This window comes from Cyprinus carpio, chromosome A10 (genome assembly GCF_018340385.1).
Source record: "Cyprinus carpio isolate SPL01 chromosome A10, ASM1834038v1, whole genome shotgun sequence".
Classification (NCBI taxonomy): Eukaryota; Metazoa; Chordata; class Actinopteri; order Cypriniformes; family Cyprinidae; genus Cyprinus; species Cyprinus carpio.
In genome coordinates, this window is record NC_056581.1 from 2,145,740 (window position 1) to 2,169,464 (window position 23,725).

The following is a 23,725-nucleotide window of genomic DNA, read 5'->3' on the forward strand; positions in this document are numbered from 1 at the left end:
ATACAAATGATCATTTAATCTTAACCAAATTGTGACTGTCCCACATTCGCAACGATTTACACCACAACCAATAAGTTTATCTCTAATAAAGTTCTCAAAAGTTAGTGTACTTATTTACCCAGCACACTGTTGGCAAAGAGCATGCTCGAGATAACATACAAGTGGCATCATGAAACAATTTTGATGGCAGTTGTGCAACAATAATTAAAACAAAAGAAAAAGACTCCAGACAGGCGTTAACATGAGAATTAAAACTTTTTATTAGTGTATTTATGAAGTCTGCATATGCAACACGCCTGAAAAGCTTATCGCCTGAAGTTCACGTCCTACCAATACATCTCTCTAATGGTAAAACAAGCTCACCAACTGTTAAATGCTTGCAAAATAGAAAAAAAAAAAAAAGAAGTCAAATAAAATTATATACACACATTTATATGCATATATGTCTGGTCCACTTTCAGTTCTATTTGGTTTTCTTTCCACACCCAGTCAAAAAATGGCAAACAGAATGTTCCCAGTGTCTTAATCAGCTTTAAAAAGGGCCACCACATCTTCGTCAGCTTTTTACTAGATGCACTTAAAGTACAATCGCAAGAGTAGTTAAGATCAGTGAAGGAAAATATGGAGACAGAGGTGGGAAGAGGGGAATGGATATTTGCATGGTCACTGCCACAACAAGTAAAGAATAACAGACAGCTATATCACAGTCATTAGAAAAAGTTGTACAACGAGCACACAGACTAAAGTTGCACAGTTCTCCCTGTAAAAGCAATCTGTTTAGTCTTATTCCCCAATTGCAAACAAATAGAACCTGCAGGATGAGCTTCCCGTGGGTTATACAGTATTGTGTTGTGAACATGGGAGGAAAGCAACTAAGAGAAAATTAAAGTCAGATGTATTTTTCGAGATCAGGGCGAAACGTTAACCGGGACAACAGCGTGAATTAGAAAGCGGAGGAAGAGGAAAAGATATCTGCACTTATAAAAATTCCATGCTAAATAACGTTTTCGTATGATAGGACATCTCATTATGAAGCCATGTTCCTTTAAAAAGAGGGTATGATCTAAAAAAATATTCAATTCTAATAAAAAGGAAGAGAGCTTTAAAGATCTTAAATATATTTATATATAAAAATACATGAAAATACAAAAAGTAGCTAAAAGAAAGATAAGGGAAAAAAAATCTTGGAATTGTGTGAAGGATAACCTAGTTTATTAACACTTAAAGCTTAAATACTTGGATTTGTTTTTTATTTTTTGTTGTTTTTATTTTAAAGATCTGGACCGTGCGAGACGTTTTAAATTGTTCATCCCTAAAAGAAGCAACTTTCTGAAGAAACCAGACTCCAAAACCACTCCACAGCTAACTAGTGAATTTTTCACCCAGTGAATAAAAAGTTAATTGTGAGGGGCGGCAGAAGGTTCGAATTGACCATGGGCTCTTTTTTTTGTTTTTTAAACATTCTATAAGTTTGAAGAAAAGAAGCATGACTTACAGCAGCATACCTCAAATCAAAGGCAACATTCTTACATAGTGGTTTGGGGGAAGAAATCGAAAAAAAAAAATAAAACTTAAAATACAAGTATCTTTTGGCTTTACTAAAGAAATCAAAAACCATGATTAAGTCTTAAGGTGTCAATCTACACAATAATAACGTGTATAAAAACAAATAACGCGACTTTTTGCCAGAAAAAGTAACTTCCTTGAACGACCGGATTGGGATCGGCATTCAGGAAAATTAATCATTAAAAGAGTTTCAGAGTATTTACTTCATCAAGGGGGAAAAGCCTTGCTGCTACAAGTGTGTGAAGTTATTTACTGCCTTCTTGAACTTCCACACAACATACGCACCTTCCCTCCTTCTCGAAAACCATAAAAATAAAATAAAAACCAATATACATTTCAAATTCTACTACTAATACATGTAATATTGAGGGTCTATGAAAGAAAACAAGAGAGAATTAAAGGTGCATGAAGCTGATGAGACAGCAAGTGCTGCGTTCAGGTCCGAACATCAGTGTCGGGACGACAGAGATAGAGAAAGGCTCACGAGTACTATGAGAGAGAAAGAGGGGGCGGGGTTAGAGTAAGTCTTCGAGTTGTCGGTTGATGTGATTGTAGAATCAGTTGTTTTGGGGCAGAGGACAGAGAGCTTGGTCACGGCGATTAGGACATACTGGAACAGCGTACGGAGGGCGAGCCCATCTGGGTCAGGACCTTGTCCAGCCACTGCAGGGGGCCGTTCAGGTGAAGCTCGATCCAGCAGGGGGTGCTCGTCACCGTCTGTCGTCTACAGAACCAGGATGCATCATGGAAAGCAGATTTGAATTTCAACTCCATAAAGTAATGTTCAAGCTCCTATGAAGACGGCTTGGTTCTTAAATATTAATTTTGGAATGCGAGTAACTATTTGAATTCTTACTATAGTGAAGACTTGTCTCATGAATATTAATTAGCCAAAAACAACCTCATTGATATTCATGAGCTATGCTTTTGCCATGATAGGACCTGTAGTATTGTTTTTTTTTTTTTTTACAAATACTGCTTTGGTCTCAGTTCTTCCAGTTTTGTTATTGACTACATATTGAAAAACTGCAACTTTCACCATCCATGATTACAAGCAAATGCGAAGTAGGAAGTAAACGTTCTTAGTTTTAGATTTTTGATTCGGTTGATGGATGCAAGACAAGCTCTGGCAAAACTTGAAAATTGGTGATGTAGTTAACTAACTGTGGATATCAAAAGCATAATAAAAGCAATACAAATACAAAAGTGAAACATGAGTCGTTTAATTTGTGGCGATCTGGTGCAATTCGATAATCGAAGGTCAACAGCAAAGACATTGGTGAATAAAGTGAGGTTAAGTGCATAAACTAGGTTACACTTTATTTTAAGGTGTCCTTGTTAGTGTAATTATACATACAATACTGAGTAATATTAATTAACTAAGTGTGCTTACTATATGGTTAGGGTAAGGATTTGGTTTGGCTTAGGGTTACTTACATGTAATTATGCACAATTAATTGTTATTATAATAGTAAGGACATGTAACGTGTAACAACAAGGACACCTTAAAATAAAGTGTTACCTGAACTATATTTAAATATAATATTAAATATTTGGAGGTTTGCATTACAGCTTTTGGATTCTTCTATGTTCCATGTTATTTTGAGAAATAATGGATCACACACTTCACTAGTGTAATTTAAACCCAACTTTTACACATTTTTACTTAATTTTTTACTATTATATACAAAGGAAAATGAATGGTTTATATTCAAAATCTTATGTATGCATGTAAATAAATAAGTGTGTGTCTCTGGTACATACCAAAAAAAAAAAAAAAAATGCTTAAGATTAGTGCTGTCAAAGGGTTAATCGCGATTAACCACATCCAAAATAACAGTTTTTGTTTTATTGTTATTATGTATATAACTACACTTTGAAGCGTGTTCATTTATTGCACATCATCAAATTGCTGGTTTAAGATAAAGATTTGAAGCAAATAATATATATATATATATATATATATATATATATATATATATATATATATATATATATATATATATATATATATATATATATATATATATATATATTTTTTTTTTTTTTTTTTTTTTTTTTCATATACACCGTACACACATATATTATGTAAACAAAAACTTATTTCGGATGTGATTAATCACAATTAATCATTTGACAGCACTAATAAATATGATATATTATAGATGATAGATGACAGATGGATGGATATCTCTCAACCCTGAAAAAGTTCAATTAAGAGGTGCTTCACAACCTCCTGAGCAAAATAGTCCAAGTTCACAGATGCACCGTTTAAGACTTTTTTGCGATTGGCAGAGTTGTTAGTGAGGTGGTTTGATTGTCTGTACCTGTACTCGGCTCCCCAGCCTTTGACGAAACTCATGCGAATGGTGCACATCCTGGTCAGCTGATATACAGCCTCAAAGCCCTGGTTCACCGACTGAGCCAGCAGTGCCGCAAACTCCTGGTTATTGAAGATCTTCAGGTTACAGCCTAAGAAAAAGGATCTCATTATGTCATAATGGTTAATGTGAATTTCTGGAGGGTGGATGGATGGTACAGAGGACAATGAAAAGTGAGTGAACCCCTTACCTGGAGGGATTTTACAGACCGTCGCAGGGTGCCAGCCGTACCTCTGATTACAGTTAGGGCTTTGAACAAAGATGGCGCTATCGCTAAGACATTCGGCAAACACTTCCCCACCAATATAATACAGCCTGACCCCTCGTCCTAATCAATAAACAACAACACACACAAAAAATATTGTTTTGGACCCCTTTGACTTTCATTGTACAGACAAAGACAAGCAAGTCATACAATTTAGAATGACATGATCAAATAAAACATGCCAATTTTCATTTTTGGGTGAACTGTTGCCTGAAATTAAACTAGTAGAGCAGCTGAAGTGGTCTTTGTACCTATGTGTCTCCGGGTCATCTCCACGGTGGCGTTGCGGTTGACGTTGGACAGCAGGCCCAGGCAGAAGCGCTCTGAGTTGGAGGGGTCTGTGAAGCCGTCCACGGTGAGGGAAGGCTGAGAGGCATGGAATGTTTCTCCGACCCGCTGGTTGAGTTCATAGTAAGCTATAGAGCACCAAAATGCGGGCTCCGAGTAAGTCACTGGCTGAAGGTCTAAAATAGACGAAAAAGACAATATTAGAACCACTTGACAAGCTCAAATGTACTGTGCAGTGCATAGCCATTGTATGACTATGTTATAAGGTTTCTAAGATTATAAGGACAGTTAGTAAGCCCTTACCCATGCCATGATTGACAGGCGAGAGTGTGCTTGGTGACAGTTCTGCAGGAGAACCTGAGGAAAATAAAAAGAAGGTTTCTAATAATGGCAACACAAGAAGAAATAAAAATTTTTTTTTTGTCATTGTTAGGGTGTTCCATGCCATAGCTCAGGTCCATCCTTCAAACAGACACTTAAATTCTAAGTATGAGTGGTAGCAAATGGCAAGTACTGCACTAAAAATGACATTTTTGTTAAAAAAAAAACTGGACCCAACAGGCTGAAAACCAAAAAGCTGCAATGTAATGGAAGTAGCAACAGATGTTCTCTTCTAAAGGAGGGGAAAAAACACAGGTAATGGACTTGGTTCTATCCATCAGTTGATTGGACAAGGCAGATCTGAATGCGAACTTACAGATGACATCATCAAAGAGAAATCTGTAACTCCACTGGAAAATCGTATTAAGGTATTTTACTTAAAAATGACGAGGTTAATAATAATCCTATAATAATATTAAACCTGCTTGGATAAATCATTAAGATCAATAACAAACATTTAGAAAACAGTAAAATTTAAAGGATTAGTTCACTTTCAAATCAAAATTTCCTGATAATTTACTCACCCCCATGTCATCCAAGATGTTCATTTATTTCTTCAGTCGAAAAGAAATTAAGGTTTTTGATGAAAAGATTCCAGGATTTTTTTCTATATAATGTACTTCAATGGACTTCAAACAGTTGAAGGTCAAAATGACAGTTTCAGTGCAGCTTCAAAGGGCTATAAACGATACCAGGCGATGAATAAGGGTCTTATTTAGTGAAACGAATGGTCATTTAAAAAAAAAAATATATATAGGGTTGTATATGCTTTATAAACACATTTCTCTCACTTCTGCCGACTGTCAAAACCGGAAGCCGTTCCGGCGGATGACGTAGCACGTCGGCATTGAGTGATTAGTGACGAGCGCAGAGAGAGAAAAAAAAAACGCTGTTCACGAATTAGAAGCACAAAACGAGGATTTATTAAGGAAAATGTCAGATTATTTCGATATAAGCCAAGAGGAGACTGGTTTTCCTTTGCTAAAGTAAGGAAGCATTGTTTCCTTTTCTCCTACATTTCCCAGAGGCGCACGCGCAACCCATCCGTGCAACGTCATCCACTGGAACGGCTTCCGGTTTTGACAGTCGGCAGAAGTGAGAGAAAGGTGTTTAGAAAGCATACACTTTTTTTTTTTTAAATGACCAATCGTTTTGCTAGATAAGACCCTTATTATCGCCTGGTATCATTTATAGCCATTTGAAGCTGCACTGAAACTGTAATTTTGACCTTCAACCGTTTGGAGTCCATTGAAGTACATTATATGGAAAAAAATCCTGGAATCTTTTCATCAAAAACCTTAATTTCTTTTCGACTGAAGAAAGAAATACAAACATCTTGGATGACATGGGGGTGAGTAAATTATCAGGAAATTTTTATTTGAAAGTGAACTAATCCTTTAATGTTGACTTCAAACTTAGATTGTGTTTGAAATAACTAAAGAAATTTAGTTCACAAGTTAATCTCTTCCTTCAGGTACTATTACTATCGTAACTTCTGTCAGGTTAGCACTTGCTGTCTGTAAAATCTGGATCCTAAAGCAAAACCAGTTAACCGCTTTAAGGCTGGAATACAACTACTTGAGAAACTTTTGCCCTGATTTACAGTCTGATCGAGATTCGAGGCACAGACTCAGAATCCTAACTTGAAGCTTTAAAAAAGCCGATTTTAGAACGCACTGTTTTCATCTGTCACACACTGAACAATAAAGCGTATGTTTCTGCAAGAGTTTGCTGTGAACGGAATGATTTGAAAGTCTGCAAGTGTGTGCAACTCAGTTTCTTCGCATATGATGATGAAGATTTTCCTCTGTAACTATTTACAAAGTCACCAAGTGTACAATGCCCAGTTTTTAAAATCTGTTCACATTTTTACAGTTGGGTACTGCACTAAAAACCACTTGATCTTTCAGGGAGGTTTAAGTAGTTCATTATTCAACTTTCAGTACGCAACTGCAGAATAAGGAGAAAGGAGCTTGGGAAGGAAACTACTGCAGTAAAAGCACATTATGCTTTACTGTCTAAAGTGCAAACACACGTGGCTGTCATTCCCATGTAGTGATGTCACTGTGGGAATGTACCTGTGTCCATACTTTGATTCATCTGCTGGTCGCTGGCCTCCCCATCCTCACTAATGTATCCCGGTGGAGGAGTTTCTGGACACATTTAGAAATCACAACCAACTTGTTATCACGCTTGAACTACACAATAAAGCAGAATTTCTGGATAAGACACATGGTCTGAAATATGCTCCTACCTGGTATATAATTGTTAGGAGGCTCGATCCCTGTTGGGAAGCTGGTGTTTTCAGGTATGGAGTTGGTGTAGTCGTCCAGAGGAGGCAGCTCAGTCAGGATCTCCGTGTGTCTTGGCACGAGGACAGGAGGAAGAACTACAGGAGCCAATGTTCAGATGATTGAATGAACGCTCAATAGGAAGAGCAAAGCTGTATCTATCCAAATGACACACATTTCCATACCTGGCGTCTCCACCCGCTGGTAGTGGTAGGGGTTGACGCAGACTTCATCCTTCTTGAGGTTGAAGGCGTACTCGCAGGTCTCGATGGCGCGCAGCTCGTGGTGGCTGTGCAGGTCGGGCCATCGCCACAGGCGGCAGTAGATGACATGAGGCAGACCTTTGCGGTGAGACACTTGCAGACGCCCGTCCAGAGATCTGACCCGAGCGTCCACAGAGACAGGGCGAGAGAAATGGAAAAGAGGGAGCGTGCCAAATGAACAGAGAAAGACATGCATGGATGGAGGGAAGAGGGGAGATGGTGAGATTAGACAGCACATCATAACCACCAACAGAGACACAAGCTTCATCTGTTAGGATTCAAACATCTGTAAGTATAGCTACATCAACAGAATTACTAATTATTTAAATCACCGGTTCTCAACTAATGGTTGGTGACCCAAAAAATGAGAGGTATACATGACGGGAGAATGAAAAAAATTCTAAATGCAACTAACCATATAAAAGTGGCAAGTTTTAAAATGTGGAAAAAGTTCTCAATTTTAACTGCATCCAAAGAAAAAGCATAACTAAGTTGCATATAAGATACCAGTGAAAAGTTTGGAGTCAGTTTTTTTTTATGTTATGTTATTAAAGTTTCTTATGCTCACCGAGGCTGCATTTATTTGATAATCAAAATACACATATTATATATATATATATGTGTATATATATGTGTATATATGTGTGTGTGTGTGTGTGTGTGTGTGTAATATTATTACAGTATTTAATTTTAAATACCAGTTTTATATTTATTATTAAAATTTTATAATGTAATCTCATACACACCGAGCCTGCATTTATTTGATCAAATTACAGTAAATAATTATATATAATTATTTATATACACACACAAATTGAAAAATATTACTACGTCTCTAAATACTTTTATATATATATATAACATTTATATAATGCAATTTCTTCTTTAAATATTGCTTAATATTTTTGTGGATTTCTGTGTAGGGATTTTTTTTAGGATTCTTTGATAAGTTCAAAAGAACAGCATTTATTAGAAATAGAAATATTTTGTAATATTATAAATGTCTTTACGATCATCTTTGATCAATGTAATGTATCCTTGCTGAATAATAGTATTAAAATATTAAAATTCTTTAAAATAATAATAACAACAACAACAAATATCCTTACTGACCCCAAACTTTTGCACAGCATTTATAAAAAGTGTAAATATGTAAATGTATATGTTCATGTAAATGTTAATATAAACAGTTCACTTCTGCATAATTTACATTCAGCTAAATTGTGTCATAGGTTGGGTCACCAAATATAAAATCAAATCCAGTTGAGAACCACTGTTTTAAACATCTTGCTGAAGTGAAGTGAATGTATGTATTATGAAAACATGTCCAACTGCTTTAAATCTATCGTAACATTTAGAATTAACACTCTACAATGACAAAAGTGATTCCATCTTCAAGATATTTAATGTAGATAAACTATAAATAAGCGCGTTAAAGTGTTTTTATTCACGGCCCCCGGAGCCCCCTGTGCTCGTTCAGCCCCACCTGTGTCTCGTGGGGTGAGTGTGGCACAATGTCAGGAGAGGATATTCACCTGGTTTGGTCAGGGTAGCTGTAAAGGCCTGAGGTATCCCACTGTTCTATCGTATTTGGTGTACTCAGTCCCCAAATTTCAGAGCAATTGCTGTGCACAGAAAGTAAATAAAAGAAAAAGAAAAAAGAAAGAAAGAAAAACAAAAACACAAAGAAACAAAAAATGATAAACATGGGGCATGATTCATTCAAAAATACCAAGATGAAGTACCATGGCAGGATAATCGAAGGGCATCGTTTCTTTTATTTGAGAGGTTTCGCGCTGGTCACCTGAAGCGGGCGAACAACGCGGCCACCTCGAATAAAAGAAGCCACTCTAATGGAAAATTCACATATAACAGTGAGATGAGAAAACCGAAGAGAAACTGACAAATGTATTTAAAAATTACAGATAGGGCTGGGCGATATATTGAATTCACACAATATATTCGCAATGAAAAATAGACAGTATGTGATTAATTTCCATGAAGCAGCTCAGATTGCGTAAATTAACTGATCCCAAACTCAATTCGCTTGAAACAAATGTTTTTACTGAAACACAAAATAAATTTAGGTACATTTACTAATGTTTTAATAACTGTACACAATGTTTTTTTTTTCATTAAGTAGAAAAGGAATGCCTTAGTTATTTTAAAGTTGTTACACTAAACAAATGTTAATAATTATGTTTCCTGTAATTATTTTATATTTATGCTTAGAACTTCTTATGTTTTCTGCTACATCGCCCAGCTCTAGTTACAGTGCATAATCTCTTCCCCAGTCATCATGCGGTGTGTTATGAGACGAACAGGGCAATTAACGTTATAAAGACGTTTCATTCAGGGGTTGGATTTCACATCAGATATCAACATTTAAACATGCAGCACAGGACAGGAGCCTATGACCTACTGTCGTTCGACTACATCACACTCAAGATAAAGAAGGCTATCAGTCGATCAGACAAGCACACAGACCTTCAGTAGTTCTGAAAAAGAAACATGGGATGAGAAACAGACACGGTGACGTGACAGGAACAGGACTCGCACAGACTTGATATGTGATGAATGAAGCTGTGGCCCCCTGTGGTTTAACCGTCTCTGAAAAGGGACTCAAACACGTGCCAGACTCCACCAGCGACCTGTTCTTATCACAGACACGCTTGAAAAACCTTTCCAAATACTGAGATTGGACTATTTCGCTTGTTAAATTGTTCATTTAAATTTGTCCTGCAGCAGCAGCCCTATGGGCTAAAGACGTATTTTTCTTATATACACTGGCAATAACCAAATGAAGATTAATTCAGCTTTGCTGTACAGTACACTTACTGGAGAAAGAAAATCAGCCTCAGGAATCCAGTGTAAGTCTAAAAATATTGCCTCAAAGAAATAAAAGCAATGCATTGATATAAAAAACTACGGCTCTGTGTAGTAAATGCCACTCCATTTGAAAGAAGGTGATTGACATTAACTGCTAATCACAGAACCGGCTTTACCGACGAGACACGCATGACAATCGCATGTGATTATAATTAGAATTAATTCCTACTAAAATTTCAACATTTCAGATCAAAGCCACCATTTTTATTAGGTGCCATTTAGGGACGGTTAAATCTGAAATAGTTAAAAACCAAAATAATATACAGGCATGGCGAGAACTAGCTACATTATGTTTTTCTTCTGTATATTTTTTCCAAATTAACCGCAAAGAAAAACGCTACTCCCACCAAATGAAGACATCATAATTCCATTGACAGTCCATTCCAACAAAACACTGATGCATTAAAAGTTGATCAACACATATACAAAGCACATTAAATATGGCAAGCACAAAAGCTCAAACTTGACCTGCAAGAACTTGCTTTAACTACTCAATATATATGGATTTCTCTTACAAAGTCTTACTTAACTATCAAAGTTTTGACGGTGTGGACTTTCAAAGGAGAGGGAAATGCCTCTGGTTTCATTGAAAATGTCTTACTTTTGTTTAGAAGATGAACAGAGTCTTATTTGTTTAGAATGACATGTCAATTTTTATTTCATTTTGGTTAAACTAACCCTTTAACCAACTAACTTTAAAAGAACAGTTTGTCGTGTTTGTGTCTTGAAACTTAAAGCAGCCATCCCAACCCTAAAAACAAGCATTTATACAACAAACTAACCAACATTAAAACACTTTAGGAGACAAAAGTAGTAAGGAACACAACCCTTGAGCAGCACATTAACATTAGAGCAGGTTATCTGAGCGCTGAGTGTATCGCTAACCCTCGACCTGTACGCTAGCTGCAACCTGACGTCAAAAGTTAATGAGACCGACCCTGATGTAGCGACGTCACCCGAGATATTGTGCGAAGCTTGCTCAGAGTATAACGTGTCCTTATTCCTTCAGGAAATTAAGATTTCATGATGCCCAGAGAACACGATCAATAGACACTTTTAGTCAGCGAAAGGGCAAGACAAAAGGCAACGTCATTTTTAAAGGTGATGAGTTGAATTTGTAGAATATTAAAACCAGATTAAAAAAAGAGCTTTTTTTATCTTCATGGTGATACTACAGGCACAGAATTCACCTTAGGATTTATGTATAATTTAACAATTGACTTTTGTTAGTACTGAACCAATATTACAATTCTGACTGATAATTATGCAACTTCTAAATTCTATTTTTTTTTTTCCAAAATGGATTAAAACACTCAAGTAAGCGTTAGCACGCAAAACTAAATCTACAATATCAATTTAACAAAAGATAAATAGATAAATACACAATTTAAACAATACATTTCTTTCAAGTCTCAGTTTGAGCTTTACTAAAATGGAATTTTAAATGGCAGGCAGTGATCAGAGGAAAAAGAAGAAAGAGCAAAGCAAATGTATATGAGAAACCATTAAAAGAAGTGAAACCACAGTGAGTTTACATAAACCCACATGACCCGTTTTAGGGGGATGGGGACCTTTAGTTTCAACACCAGTAGATGAAGAGTTTCCCAATACTCTCTTAAAACACACTAACACACACAATAGTAACCCGATTCTGTATTAACCCTCAAATTAACAATAGAGCAGATGGATGATCACTGATATGACGGAAGCTCATATCAGCTTTTTAAAGTACCCAAAGTTGACAGGGCTGAATCCCACACCAGCATGACTGGGCGTCTCTGTCCCAGACAGATGACACACTTTTGGAGGGTATTAACCCCTGTATCCTGTTGTGTGGAGACTCCATCCCCATTAAACCACTGAGAGCCCATCTGCTGGCCGCCGTCTACCCTCGCACAAGCTACACCCTAGATAAAAGCAAAAAAGCGTTTCTTTTAAAGCAGCGCTGCCTCCAACTACCAGGTGACTAGCTAATGAAGACAAAGAGTTAGTCTTAAAATAAAATGAAAAGGTTCAGCAGGTGCATGGGCCGAGTTTTGGACCTCAGGCGTCATATAGGAAACCATACATCTCTGTCAAATCTCAGGATGATTCCTGCAAATGAACAGTCAATAAGCGTCCTGTTTCAAGCTGCCATCTGGACACATGCCAAATGACCAACATCTTAATTCCATGAAAAGACATCTGAACAAGCAATTTCAGAGGATCTTTTGAAATGCTTCATAAATTTGCATCGTAAAGTTATCTCCCTACTCAAAATTGGTATTTTTTATTTAAATGGCTAATCCTGATAGTCTCTTCTACTTAATTTCAGTTGTATTGGTTAGCATTTTTGCTATTTCCCATAATACAGAGGCTAATTCATAGCACTTAATGGATACATTAACAAGCATTTCAAACAAATTGGGATTCAGGTCTAAGCTTTTATAAAGAAAACACTGGTAGAGGGACATTTTAACCTCAACTCTAATATAATTGATGAATCCCAATGAAAGTTAATTATAGTATAGAAAGCTAGACAGACAACAGTCTTCAGATTACAATCAACAAAGTTGAAAAACCTACAGTGCCAGTCAGCTCTGTCCTCATGTGAAACCCTCTTTACATTCTTACACTCACTGAAGGCATCTTGCTGATAAACTACCAGCACTTCTACACAAAAGACCTGCGCTGATAGGAAGTCAGGTCGAGGCCGATACGGGTTTTGTTTCCCTTTAAACAAGACAAACGTAACAAGTAATGAAAATGACTTGACATCAGCTAAAATTTAACACTTGCTTATATTGTTTAGTTCTGGATGTGCGTATGTGGGAATCCACTGACAGCATTCGTTTTGAGCAAATTAGGCCCACAGCATACAGCTGCATCTGACTGGAAGATTTCAAGATTGGTTTCCCGAGCGCTAAAAAGGAGGAGTGAACAATGCACCTCCTTGAGTTTCATTCAAGATTATACAGGGCTGATTGAACCGGCTATGTCCTATTACTCGATAAATATCCCTAAGGGAGGGCAACGGGGTGGTTTAATCATGACTTTGTCACAAAAACTGGCCTAAAAGTCCCTACATGGCATTTTAAAAGCACATCATAAATTATTCAATTCTGCTTGTGCAAAGCTCCAGTCACCACAGTTAAAACACAGCAGATATGCTGTATGGTAAAAACATGATGTGTTAAAGTGATTTTTGTCTTGGGGTTCAGGCCAATTTCATATTTATCTCCGATTCATTTCCAGTCAAAGACAGGAATCTATTCAGCTTTAATTCAACAAAAAGAAGAGCAAAAATTGCAAATTAGGCAAGAAATTGCAGCAAGATTTATGCACACTAAACTAAATTGTATTGAAAATTGGTCAAAAATCTGTGGAATGTATTTAAACGTTAAAATACTCTAGGGCTGTCAATTATTATTTTTAATTTTTTTTTCGAATTTCGAATATATGTCGAATTTAAAAATGCAAATATGTTGCATTCCAATTCTAGGTGTGCGTTAAGGAGGCTGTCTTAGGGCCCGGGTACACTTCACATTCCGCGTTCCGTTCAATCTCGTGCACAGCAGCGTCCGCAAAGCTTTCAAAGTATACTCAACTATGGATGAGCGCGGACGGACAAGCTCGACACATGCGTGTTCGGTCTCATCATTCACCTCGCGCATGTACTGTTGTACGCACACCGTCTGCACAGTCTCAAAAAATTGTCTGCATGCGGACAGGGTGCATGGCTGTCCGCGAACCCTCTTGATGACGAAAATGACAATGCAGACGCAGACTGTGGAAGTATACTTTGGCCTTTATCAGTGGCGCACGAGATGCAATGACGATGTAAGTGTCATTGCATTTTAATGTTTTTGTTAACCTATCCAATTGAAGCCACTAGATTCGGCGCTGCTGCTTTGTTCATTCAAAATATTGTAGAGGGACATCTATCACCCTTGCACTAGCGTCTCGCAAAGAGAGCCACCAGCCTGTAAAATGAATCTACTTTTTAAAAACATATCTCGAGACTTCATGGTGGGTTTTTTCCCCATCCCACTACATGTCATGTTTTTAAATGAAAAATGGATTGGCTTTCCGCCCTTTTGTTTATAGTTGTTTAAGCTACTTAATTATAATTGGTTTTTTAAACATTATTTTAAATATTATGCACTTTTTTTCACAGTCATGTTTTCTTATGCTTTGAAGAAACATGCATCAGTAATAATTTGAACTCGATTTCCTCTTGTGGCCTCAGAAGAGAAGCCAAAAGCTTTTCTTCACCCTAACTGAAATTATGCACTTTAAATTCAAATATAATTTGAATTTTGATAATATTTATGTACAAAATTCTAATTTAGTTTTTCAGCCATTTTGACAGCCCTAAAATACTCCGCCCAAACATGAAAATCAATTGCAGTCATCAAGATGTTTTGACAAACACTGGCAACCAAACACCATTGGAGCCCACTGACTTCTATTGCAAGTTAAAAAAAAAAAAAAAAAAAAAAAAAAAAAAAAAAAAAAAAAAAAAAAAAATCCTATATTTCTCAAAATATCATACAGTTTTGATAAGGCATGACAATTTGCATTTCTAGATGGAATATCCCTTAAAAAGAAGACATTTCAATGGCATATACATACGCTCATTTCATAAATATGACCATTTCTTTCTTTGTTTAATTTATAAGAATATGCCCGCCCTTATAAACAACTAACATTCAAATTGAAAACACCCAAGAATAGACTAGCCAAGGCTTTTAGTTCACAGGTATGTGAGGAGGTTGGAGAGGACTGTCTTTTGACATTGCCATTACCAAACATGACAACCGACGAATACAATGACTGATCCTGCTGTTCCCTCAAGCCTCCAAGGTTAGAGAACAGATTAGCAGCAGAAAACACATGCTGGAGGCAAAGTTTCCCACCCTTTAAATTCACTCTCAAGGGAAGACAAAGCAATCTGGATGTCTTTCTACATCTAAGTCCATAGCTGGCAGACATTTAATGTTCACTTCTACAATTTTCAACTGGAGGGAGGTCATTTAACCTGTATTTACTGTAGGCTATTCAGTCCAAGAGGTTTTGCTAAGTGAACCTGATCAAGCATGTAGGCACAGTGCCAAGTCGCACAGCATTTTCACAATAACCATTGCACAACTTTTCAACAGTGGAGGAAGATATGCATTGCGGCCAGCTTTTGTTAAATGATACACTTACAACGATGCTGTGTATTTGAGATGTTAATACTGATTCAGAAAGAACCCAGTGGAAATAAATCTCTCTAGGACAAAGGATAATGGCAGTTTGCCATTACAACAAGCTTGCATTATCCATTTCAACAGCACCTTTCAACTAAATCTGCCCAGGAAATGTGATTATGCCCTTTTCAAGTTTGTTTAGCAACTCACACCAAAATTAAACCGTATATTAGATGTTAAAGAATGAGAACCTGTTCTAGACGTTACTTAAAATAAGCAGTGATGTATCTTAGGAATGGATGATATATAGAATATTTGCAAATACTGGCGTGTGTGATCATGTTGGTGTTATTAAATTAATTTAAAAAAAATATTGCATATATGATTCTGATTTCTGTTATTATTGTTTAATTGGTACATAACCGATTACAATTCTGGAAATCCTTGAAAATGATTCCAATTTTCAAATTCATCTAATGAAAAGCATTTTTAGATTATTTTATAGATTTCTGTTTTACAATGGCGTTTAAAATTCTAAATGCATTTAAAATCAGTTCAGGTCAAATTAATAAATAAAGTTAAAAATGAATAAATATGGTAACACTTTACAATAAGGTGCCATTAGTTAATCTTAGTTAATTCATTGAATAAAATGAAGTAACAATAAGTAATTTATTTGTTTATTAATAAAAATAAAACCTTTTTTGTTAGTTCATGTCAGCTTAGGTACATAATGTTAATTTCAACATTTACTAAAATCAAAAGTTGTTTGTTAATACTAAGTAAGATTAACGAATGCTTTTTCATTGTTAATTCATGTTAACAAATGTAGTTAACTAATCTTAATAAACACGTCCTTATAAAGTTACCAAAAATATCAGGTTCAATACATGTGAAGCTCAATCATTATTAGAATGGAAAAAAGTATATGATACTCCTAGAAAAAAAAGACTTTAAATGCAAAGCTTGTTACAAAACTTAAACTTAAAAATGCTTTAAGGCCATTTCAGAGTATTATATCACCAAAAGGCTTAAAAACAGAATGTATTAGACATATCACCCAACCCTTGTGTATCTATAACGTATTGATTTCAAACTATTGATATGTTGTGGCAGCATTTCCCTAAAATAGCAGCGCTGATATTCCACCATTTGTCACGAGAAATGGAATAAAAGCAGTCTGATGGTTGATATCGCAGACATTCATACAGCATGAGAAGCCTCTGTGAGGTGATGTGGAGCTGCACAGAATGACCTTAACTCAAGTCAAGACAGATGGAGCAGAAATCACTTGAAGAAATAAAGGGGGGCAATGCTGATATTTCACAACGGTAGACGCAACTCAGCGTCATGCCTTCACCTTCACTCACCAAGCAACATACCCAATGATACGGCTAAGGTCACTTTGAAAATTAAATAAAAGCCTTTCGGATTCATTAGAGGACTTGCTTTATAATTAGATGAAGACTCGAACAAAAAGTTAATTGGCTTGCAATTCTACACATCTTAAAGGGAGTCGATATTTACTCGTCCTCATGTTGTTCTAAACTTATGCTATTCTTACTAGGAGTCGACCGATATGGATTTTTTGATGCTGACATCTTAGCAGAGTGGCCTCTTTATATATAAAAAAATTATAGCGAAAAAACATGCATAACAATTGCTGAAATTAAATTTACTTTCCATATTACTCACCAGTGTCTGGGGTAATGCAATACAAGTAACACAAGCTACGCAAGCAGATTACTTTATTGAAGTAACTAATTAATTAACTCATTACTTTTAAATTTCCAACTAAATATCTGAGATACTCTCAAATCATTTACTTTGTTTTCCAATTTACTCACTGAAACGTCTCCTGTCCCTGTGTTGAGCGAAATCTGGAGTGAGGTGCAGAGGCACTTCCTTCAGCCTGAGGCTTATTCATTTCACTTTTGGTGTGAAAGGGCCTTTACAGTTGCCAAAAATATAACTTTTGCTGTTTTTTGTTAGTTAAAACAAATAAGCAACCCAGCCCACGTGACAAAGTAACGTAATGTATTACTGTCCATAAAAAGTAACAATTAGTTCCTTTTTTATGAAGTAACGCAATTTATATTGTAAAGCATTACCTTTAAAAGTAATTTTCCCCAACTCTGCTACTTTCTAAATTAAATAATTTAAAAATGGGGGAAAAACTTGAATAACATGGTTGATTCTGCAATTCTATAATAGTATTTGTCATAAAGAAATTCTAATAAAAAGGAAGTCAACATTTAACAACAGTGCACTCTGTAATCTGGTAAATTTGTGCGCAGTGGAAAACATTTTTTCAAATAAAGAGAAAGTTAGTGTTAATTTCACAATCACATACACCATGCAATGAATATGACATCGCAGCAAACTATACTATTAACTTTGCTTTGTGCGAGCATAATTTATTAGTCAGAACAGCTGAACAGAGACAGTAAACTAATGAAGGCAGAGAACAGGAGCGCTATGCCAGCAGGAGCCAGCATTCACAGCAGTGTCAAAATAAAAGTCCTGCTTCCAACCAAGCGGCAACCTCCCGCTCTCTCTCGTGAAACCAACAAGGAAGTGACTAAAACTGCGATTCATCGACTGGCTGCTTGAGACTGGCTCCAAAAGGGAGTCAAAAATGGCCAACTTTACAGCGGAAAAAAATCATGTTTACAATCTTGTACAAAAAATGATTGTGGTCTATATAGCTAATTATGACAACTGTGAGGGGGGTGAATTTTTTATTATAACTAATCCATTTAAATTATATTAAGCCTTAAAGTTCTGCATAATTAAGGGCGTGGCCACTTGAGTGACAGGTGGATTGCCGCTGCTGACACTGCCACCGCACTAGGTGGGCGTGGCTTCAGCAACCAGCTCCCGCCTTTTTGCCCATTTTCGATTATCCGGGAAAGACACTCTGCCAAGATCAGCTCCGCCCACTTTGTGCTTCAAAAACGCTCTTCAGGATCACATCAGCCAAACAGAAAAAATATATATATTGGCTGATGCCGATAATTAAATGTCAAATAAGCAGCATTGGCAATACATCAGTCAACCATTAATTCTTAAGCAAACTGTAACAATTCACCTGATTTCTTGAACAACAAGAGGATGAGTAAACAACAGTTTTCATTCTTTCCCTTATGTTTTCGATTTCATGTTGACAAATTTAAGATGACAGTCCTAAAAGCAGGAATGCAGCCAGCTTTTTGTGTTGGCGTACCTGGGAATGGTGACACACTTGGTGTTGCAGTTCTGTGTGGTGATGGCTTTCTCCAGCTCGTCCAGCTGGCCCGTCTTCTTCAGCTTCTTCACCAGGCTTTTGACGGCCTTCTCGCACCATTTCTCCTCCTGGCCGTTCTGCTCTCCGCCGCCCCCCGCTCCACTCGAACTGCTGGCCGACTTCTTCCAGCCCAGCAGACGCTTCACCACGGGTGGAGTGAAAGGCAAGATGGAGGACATGTTTCTGGGGTGTCCAATGAGCGGTCAGCCCCTTCCTGGGCAGGTGGAGTTAGAGAGACAGATGGAGGCTGGGAGAATGGGGAGGAACAGACCCAACGTTCCTAACTGGCCTTTAGGAAGAGGGCTGATTATGAGGGGCAGGGGACAGAGAAGCTTAGGAAACAGGAGAGGAAAGGGGGGAGCGAGGAGTTGCCTGAGTGGAGAGAAACAGAAATCAAGAACAGCCGATGACAGACTCTGTCAAACACAAACTTCAGGGATAAGACTAAAAACTGCCATCCTGTTTTTTATAATATATATATATATATATATATATATATATATATATATATATATATATATATATATATATATATATATATATATATATTTTTTTTTTTTTTTCTTCAATTTGTTTTTATATATACTGCCATTCAAAAGTTTGGGATTATAATTCATAATTTTTCAGTATAACAGTAATATTGTGAAATATTATTACAGTTGAAAATATTTGTTTTAAATGTGAATATATTTTAAAATGTAATTCATTTTTTGAGATCAAAGCTGTATTTTCAGCATCATTACTCCAGTCTTCAGTGTCACATGATCCTTCAGAAATCATTCTAATATGCTGATTTACTGATCAAGAAACATTTCTGATTATTATCAATGATGGGAAAAAAAAAAAAAAACGTTCAAAAAGTTGCGCTGCTTAACATTTTAAAAAGTTTCATTTCCTTTGAATAAAAAGTTCAAAGGAACAGAACTTTTATTTAGTTTAAAACTAAAACATTACTAACCTCTTTACGGTCACATTTGGTCAATTTAATGCATCTTTGATGAATAAAAGTAATAATCAAGAAAAAAATAAAAATCACACAAACCCCAAATTTTTGAACAGTAGTTTAAATACTTTCTCTAATTTTATTTGTAAAACGAGTTCTAAAACATCCTTATTTTTGCAGTTTGTTCTGGTGACAACAGCAGATCGGAAATCAGATGTCAGCTTTAAATAAAGCAGAGTGTTCAATATAATGTGTTCTTCTTGTTTTACCAAGAACTGATCCTATTGGTCTCTCAGATTTTGATAGTGATTCAACCCTATTCACCATAGAGAGATTTCTTTGAAACTACAATTTTATATAGAAGAAAATATAATACCGCAGAAGGCTGTCTTTCATTTAAAAGGATTTATAATTTAATTTAAAAAGAGGTTCCACATAACAACAAATCCTATGTAGAGAAACCAGGTGAATATCACTAGGTTGTGAACATAGAAAAGTGGAAGTAATTCATCTTGATCATTCTGGTTAGCCTTACAACATACCCTTACTCTGAGTGCCACTTTTCATAAAGGAAACGATGCACCATGAGAAAAGATTGTTGTAAACACCTAGAAACGCTACTTCAAAGCCTGCACTGAAGAGGAAGAGGACAGCGCTATGACATCAATACATTCTCATAACAGGGCAAAAGAAGTTAACGGTCAAATCAACAACTATACAGATGGATGATGACATGAGGAAAGATTTAATGAGCTGTAAGAGTTTCTTACCAGCCGCAGCCAAATGTGCCAATGAAATAATAATCTAATTTGTCTTTTATATGCTGAATGATCTGAACAAGTTCTGCTTTTGTGTGTAGCCTGTTTATGTGTAGAAAGCGTAATCATTCAATATTGCAATATCTGATTTTAAGAACGCAGAACTCTTCTCAGTGAACTGTCAAACTTGACAGCACTATTTAAAACAAACATGATTAAAAACAAACTCAAGAAAATGTGAGAAAAAAAAAAAGGAACGAAACGAGGCACACACAAGCAAATTTAATATGAGCAGGTTTCAAGAGCATCACGTGCATTTGAAAGATTCAAAAAAACGTTCAAAGCATTTTAGAGTAAATGGAACATGTGGATCACTCAGGCAAAATATGCACCTTCTGAACGGTTATTTGAACAGTGCACGTAAATAAAATAATTTGGGGAGGGGTGGGGGGGTGTATTGGAACGTTTAAGGTTTCGTGGCATCACAGACCCGAATGGAACGTTCAAAACCCTCAGCGTTTCCGGAAATCTGAGTTCTTGGAACGTTCATAGACTTTAAGCACCTCATGTGTTTTTGTAAGGTTCGAAGCGAACAACTATTTTTCGCCCGTAACTGGCGTGTCGGGGTGTTCCGGTCAGCAGCGTTTATTAACGCGACTTTGATGCCCAAGAATGCTGTCTAGGTAGGCAGCTCTCGAAGTTCTGACACACAGCCAGAGACTGGGATAAAAAAAATACACAGATGCCAGTGAGGCAGGTGTGAAGTATATCCCAGTATCCTTGTACATGCTTTTGTGTTCAAACGCCACAGCGAAAACTATTTGATATTTAATAAACTAAATTGGCAAAACAAACATCACCATGTTTATCTGCAGGTATCATGCATATAAATCGAGCCGAGCTAACCCTAGCCATCATTATCTCATCTGTAAGCTTAAAATGAGTAATAAACGCATTGTTACCTTCTCCAGCGGTGTGATGGTGTATCACGGGCTCGTTATGGCTGCATGGGCCGCTAATCGACTCTCTGTCCCGGTCTGCCTACAATATAACAAACCCCAGCATCAACATATTTATACTAATCGCTGCATTACGAACTCTTTCATCTGTGCACGAACGAAAAGGCGAGATCTGGCCGCTTGTGCGCGGTGTGTGAGTTTGTGTGAGCATTGATTTTGTGTAAACCGCTAGCAGCCTGCGCTACTTTCTTTGACAGAAAAATAAACAGCTTTTAGACGTGTTTGCGAGCCGTTATCTTCACGTTCGCCCGTCAACTCACCCTTTTAGCGAGAAGCTTTCTCTGTAAGGAAGGAGCAGCGTAAAATCCGAGCGAAACGGATTATTCGTGAGTGGGGGGAAAGTCGATTTTAAACACTATTTTCCTTCCCACTGTAGCCGAATTACAGCAGCAGACGACGGCCTCCAGCGAGCGCAACCTAACCTTAATGCACGCCACGCGATACGCGCTCTGCATAAGCCCCGCCTTCTCGCTCTTTATTGGATAAACTAGACGCCCGTCAAGAATTCTCTTCTCGCCGATTGGCTTATAAAACCGTCGATCTCGATCCAAATTGAATATGCAAACCACAGTCGATTTTTATTGGCTAATCAGATTGTGTCTTCTAATCAGTGTTGTTTAGCTTCTGGTAGCAGGCAGTGGTTTGTCATTGTTGCTGTCCATCTATTGACTTCATAATAGACTCTAAGTGAATGGGGTGGGGAAACTGAGAGCGAGTTACTGCCTCTAAATAACATTACTATGAGATTGTGATGTGTGTGTGTGTTCATCCGCCATTCAGCACCTAAAAATAAGACTAAAACCACCCATAAGCTTGTGCTGTTAACTCTTCTGCAGTAATAAAACATCTATAAGAAATATTAAGCGTGCACACAGAAATGTGTTTTTATGCCCTCAACAGTAAGATGTTGTGTTACGTCGAGAAATAGGCAAAAGAGTACAGCGATAAATTATGTCATGGTTTGTACTAAACTGATTTCTCTAGATGGTGAATTAAAGTGAAATGTGATCACAAAACAAAGCCCAGGTCACATTATTCCAGGAATAACATGAGGTGGGCGAAGCAGTACCAGCTCACATCACTAGATGTCGCCACTGTCCGTAATTAATCGCTGCTTGTTGTCTTGTAGTCAGAAGCACTGACGATGACGTGTACAGTACACTACTTACATAGTTCATTCTGTTCTGTCTCACTGTTTATGAAATAGACATACAGATGTGTTATACATGATGTTAATATTATTTTTATATATATATAAACCAGGAAAAAAGGCATTTGAGAGGAAAAAACTCTGTTAAAAATACTTATTTACTATGAATTAAATATTATTTAATTAAATGAAAATATTGTGTGGAAATTTTATGACAATGTCAGCCATTTTATATTAGGAATGGTCTGTTTTTAAAAAAAAAAAATATATGGAAGTTATTAAACTAAACTATTTGTAAAACTATTACAGTCGTTAATCTTTATGTCAATGTCTTCATTAAAGTGTCGTGTGGGCTCTAAACCCTGTGAGGACGGGTGTGTGAGTGTGTGCTGTTCAGTCATGTGTGTGATGGAGAGATGGACTGTAAAGACGGATCGGATGAAGCTGACTGTGAATATCAGTGTAAAGCAGGTAAAACTCAGGTAGCTGATCCCTAAAGATCAGTTCCAGTGCGCTCATGGGAGGATGTGTATCGACAGAAAGCAGGTGTGTGACGGCACACCTCAGTGTCAGGACCGCTCTGATGAACTGGACCGTTTCAGTTGCTCACACGAATGCAAACATCAGTGTGATGATAAAACTCGCTGCATCCCAGAGAGCTTCCTCTGTGACGGAGAGAGAGACTGTGTGGACGCCACTGATGAAGACAACTGCTGTAAGTGTTTTAACACGTTGATTATGGAAATGAAAATGCATTTTAATTAGGTGTTTGTCCAAATTCCAAAGCTAAATAGATTTTTTTTAAATACGTAAAAACTTTAAATATGTATATATCAAAATTTGTTTCATAGTTGATCACATGCATTTATTTTATTCTTTATTTTTCACCATTTATTTATTTACATATTTTATCACTATTTATTGATTAATCACCTCTCTTTTTATATTTGATATGAAAATATGAGATAAAATATTTCAGTTCTTTTTATCGAATGATCTTACCTGATTTTTATGATGATAAATAATCCCTTGAAATATCTATTTCTAAATGTTATGTAAAATATGTATTTATCA

At 36.6% G+C, this 23,725-nt stretch overlaps 1 protein-coding gene across 3 annotated transcripts; it reads right to left on the reverse strand.

Moving 5' to 3' along the window:
• Positions 1–236: 236 nt before the first annotated feature.
• Positions 237–21,928, reverse strand: LOC109077094 (mothers against decapentaplegic homolog 2). Of its 3 annotated transcripts, XM_042764687.1 has the most exons (12): positions 21,762–21,927; positions 21,445–21,523; positions 18,722–19,153; positions 8,971–9,060; positions 7,358–7,551; positions 7,136–7,270; positions 6,960–7,034; positions 4,804–4,857; positions 4,464–4,676; positions 4,138–4,275; positions 3,894–4,038; positions 237–2,290 (listed from the first exon to the last, which is right to left on the reverse strand). In XM_042764687.1, the coding sequence occupies exons 3-12, from the start codon at positions 18,958–18,960 to the stop codon at positions 2,167–2,169; spliced, it is 1,407 nt and encodes a 468-aa protein (XP_042620621.1). In that variant the 5' UTR covers positions 18,961–19,153; positions 21,445–21,523; positions 21,762–21,927; the 3' UTR covers positions 237–2,166. The 3 variants fall into 3 exon arrangements, with proteins under 3 accessions (XP_042620621.1, XP_042620623.1, XP_042620622.1); XM_042764689.1 differs by lacking the exon at positions 8,971–9,060 and having other exon boundaries at positions 21,762–21,928; XM_042764688.1 differs by lacking the exon at positions 21,445–21,523 and having other exon boundaries at positions 21,762–21,926.
• Positions 21,929–23,725: the final 1,797 nt, after the last annotated feature.

Bases quoted from the DNA above. Each gene is read 5' to 3' on its own strand.
- LOC109077094 (XM_042764687.1), bottom strand. From the start codon at position 18,960: ATGTCCTCCATCTTGCCTTTCACTCCACCCGTGGTGAAGCGTCTGCTG. The intron at 9,061-18,721 runs GTACGCCAACAC...TTCTGTGCACAG, and splicing joins AAGTGTGTCACCATTCCCAG to CAATTGCTCTGAAATTTGGG. The intron at 4,276-4,463 runs GTACAAAGACCA...TTTATTGATTAG, and splicing joins GATGACCCGGAGACACATAG to GACGAGGGGTCAGGCTGTAT.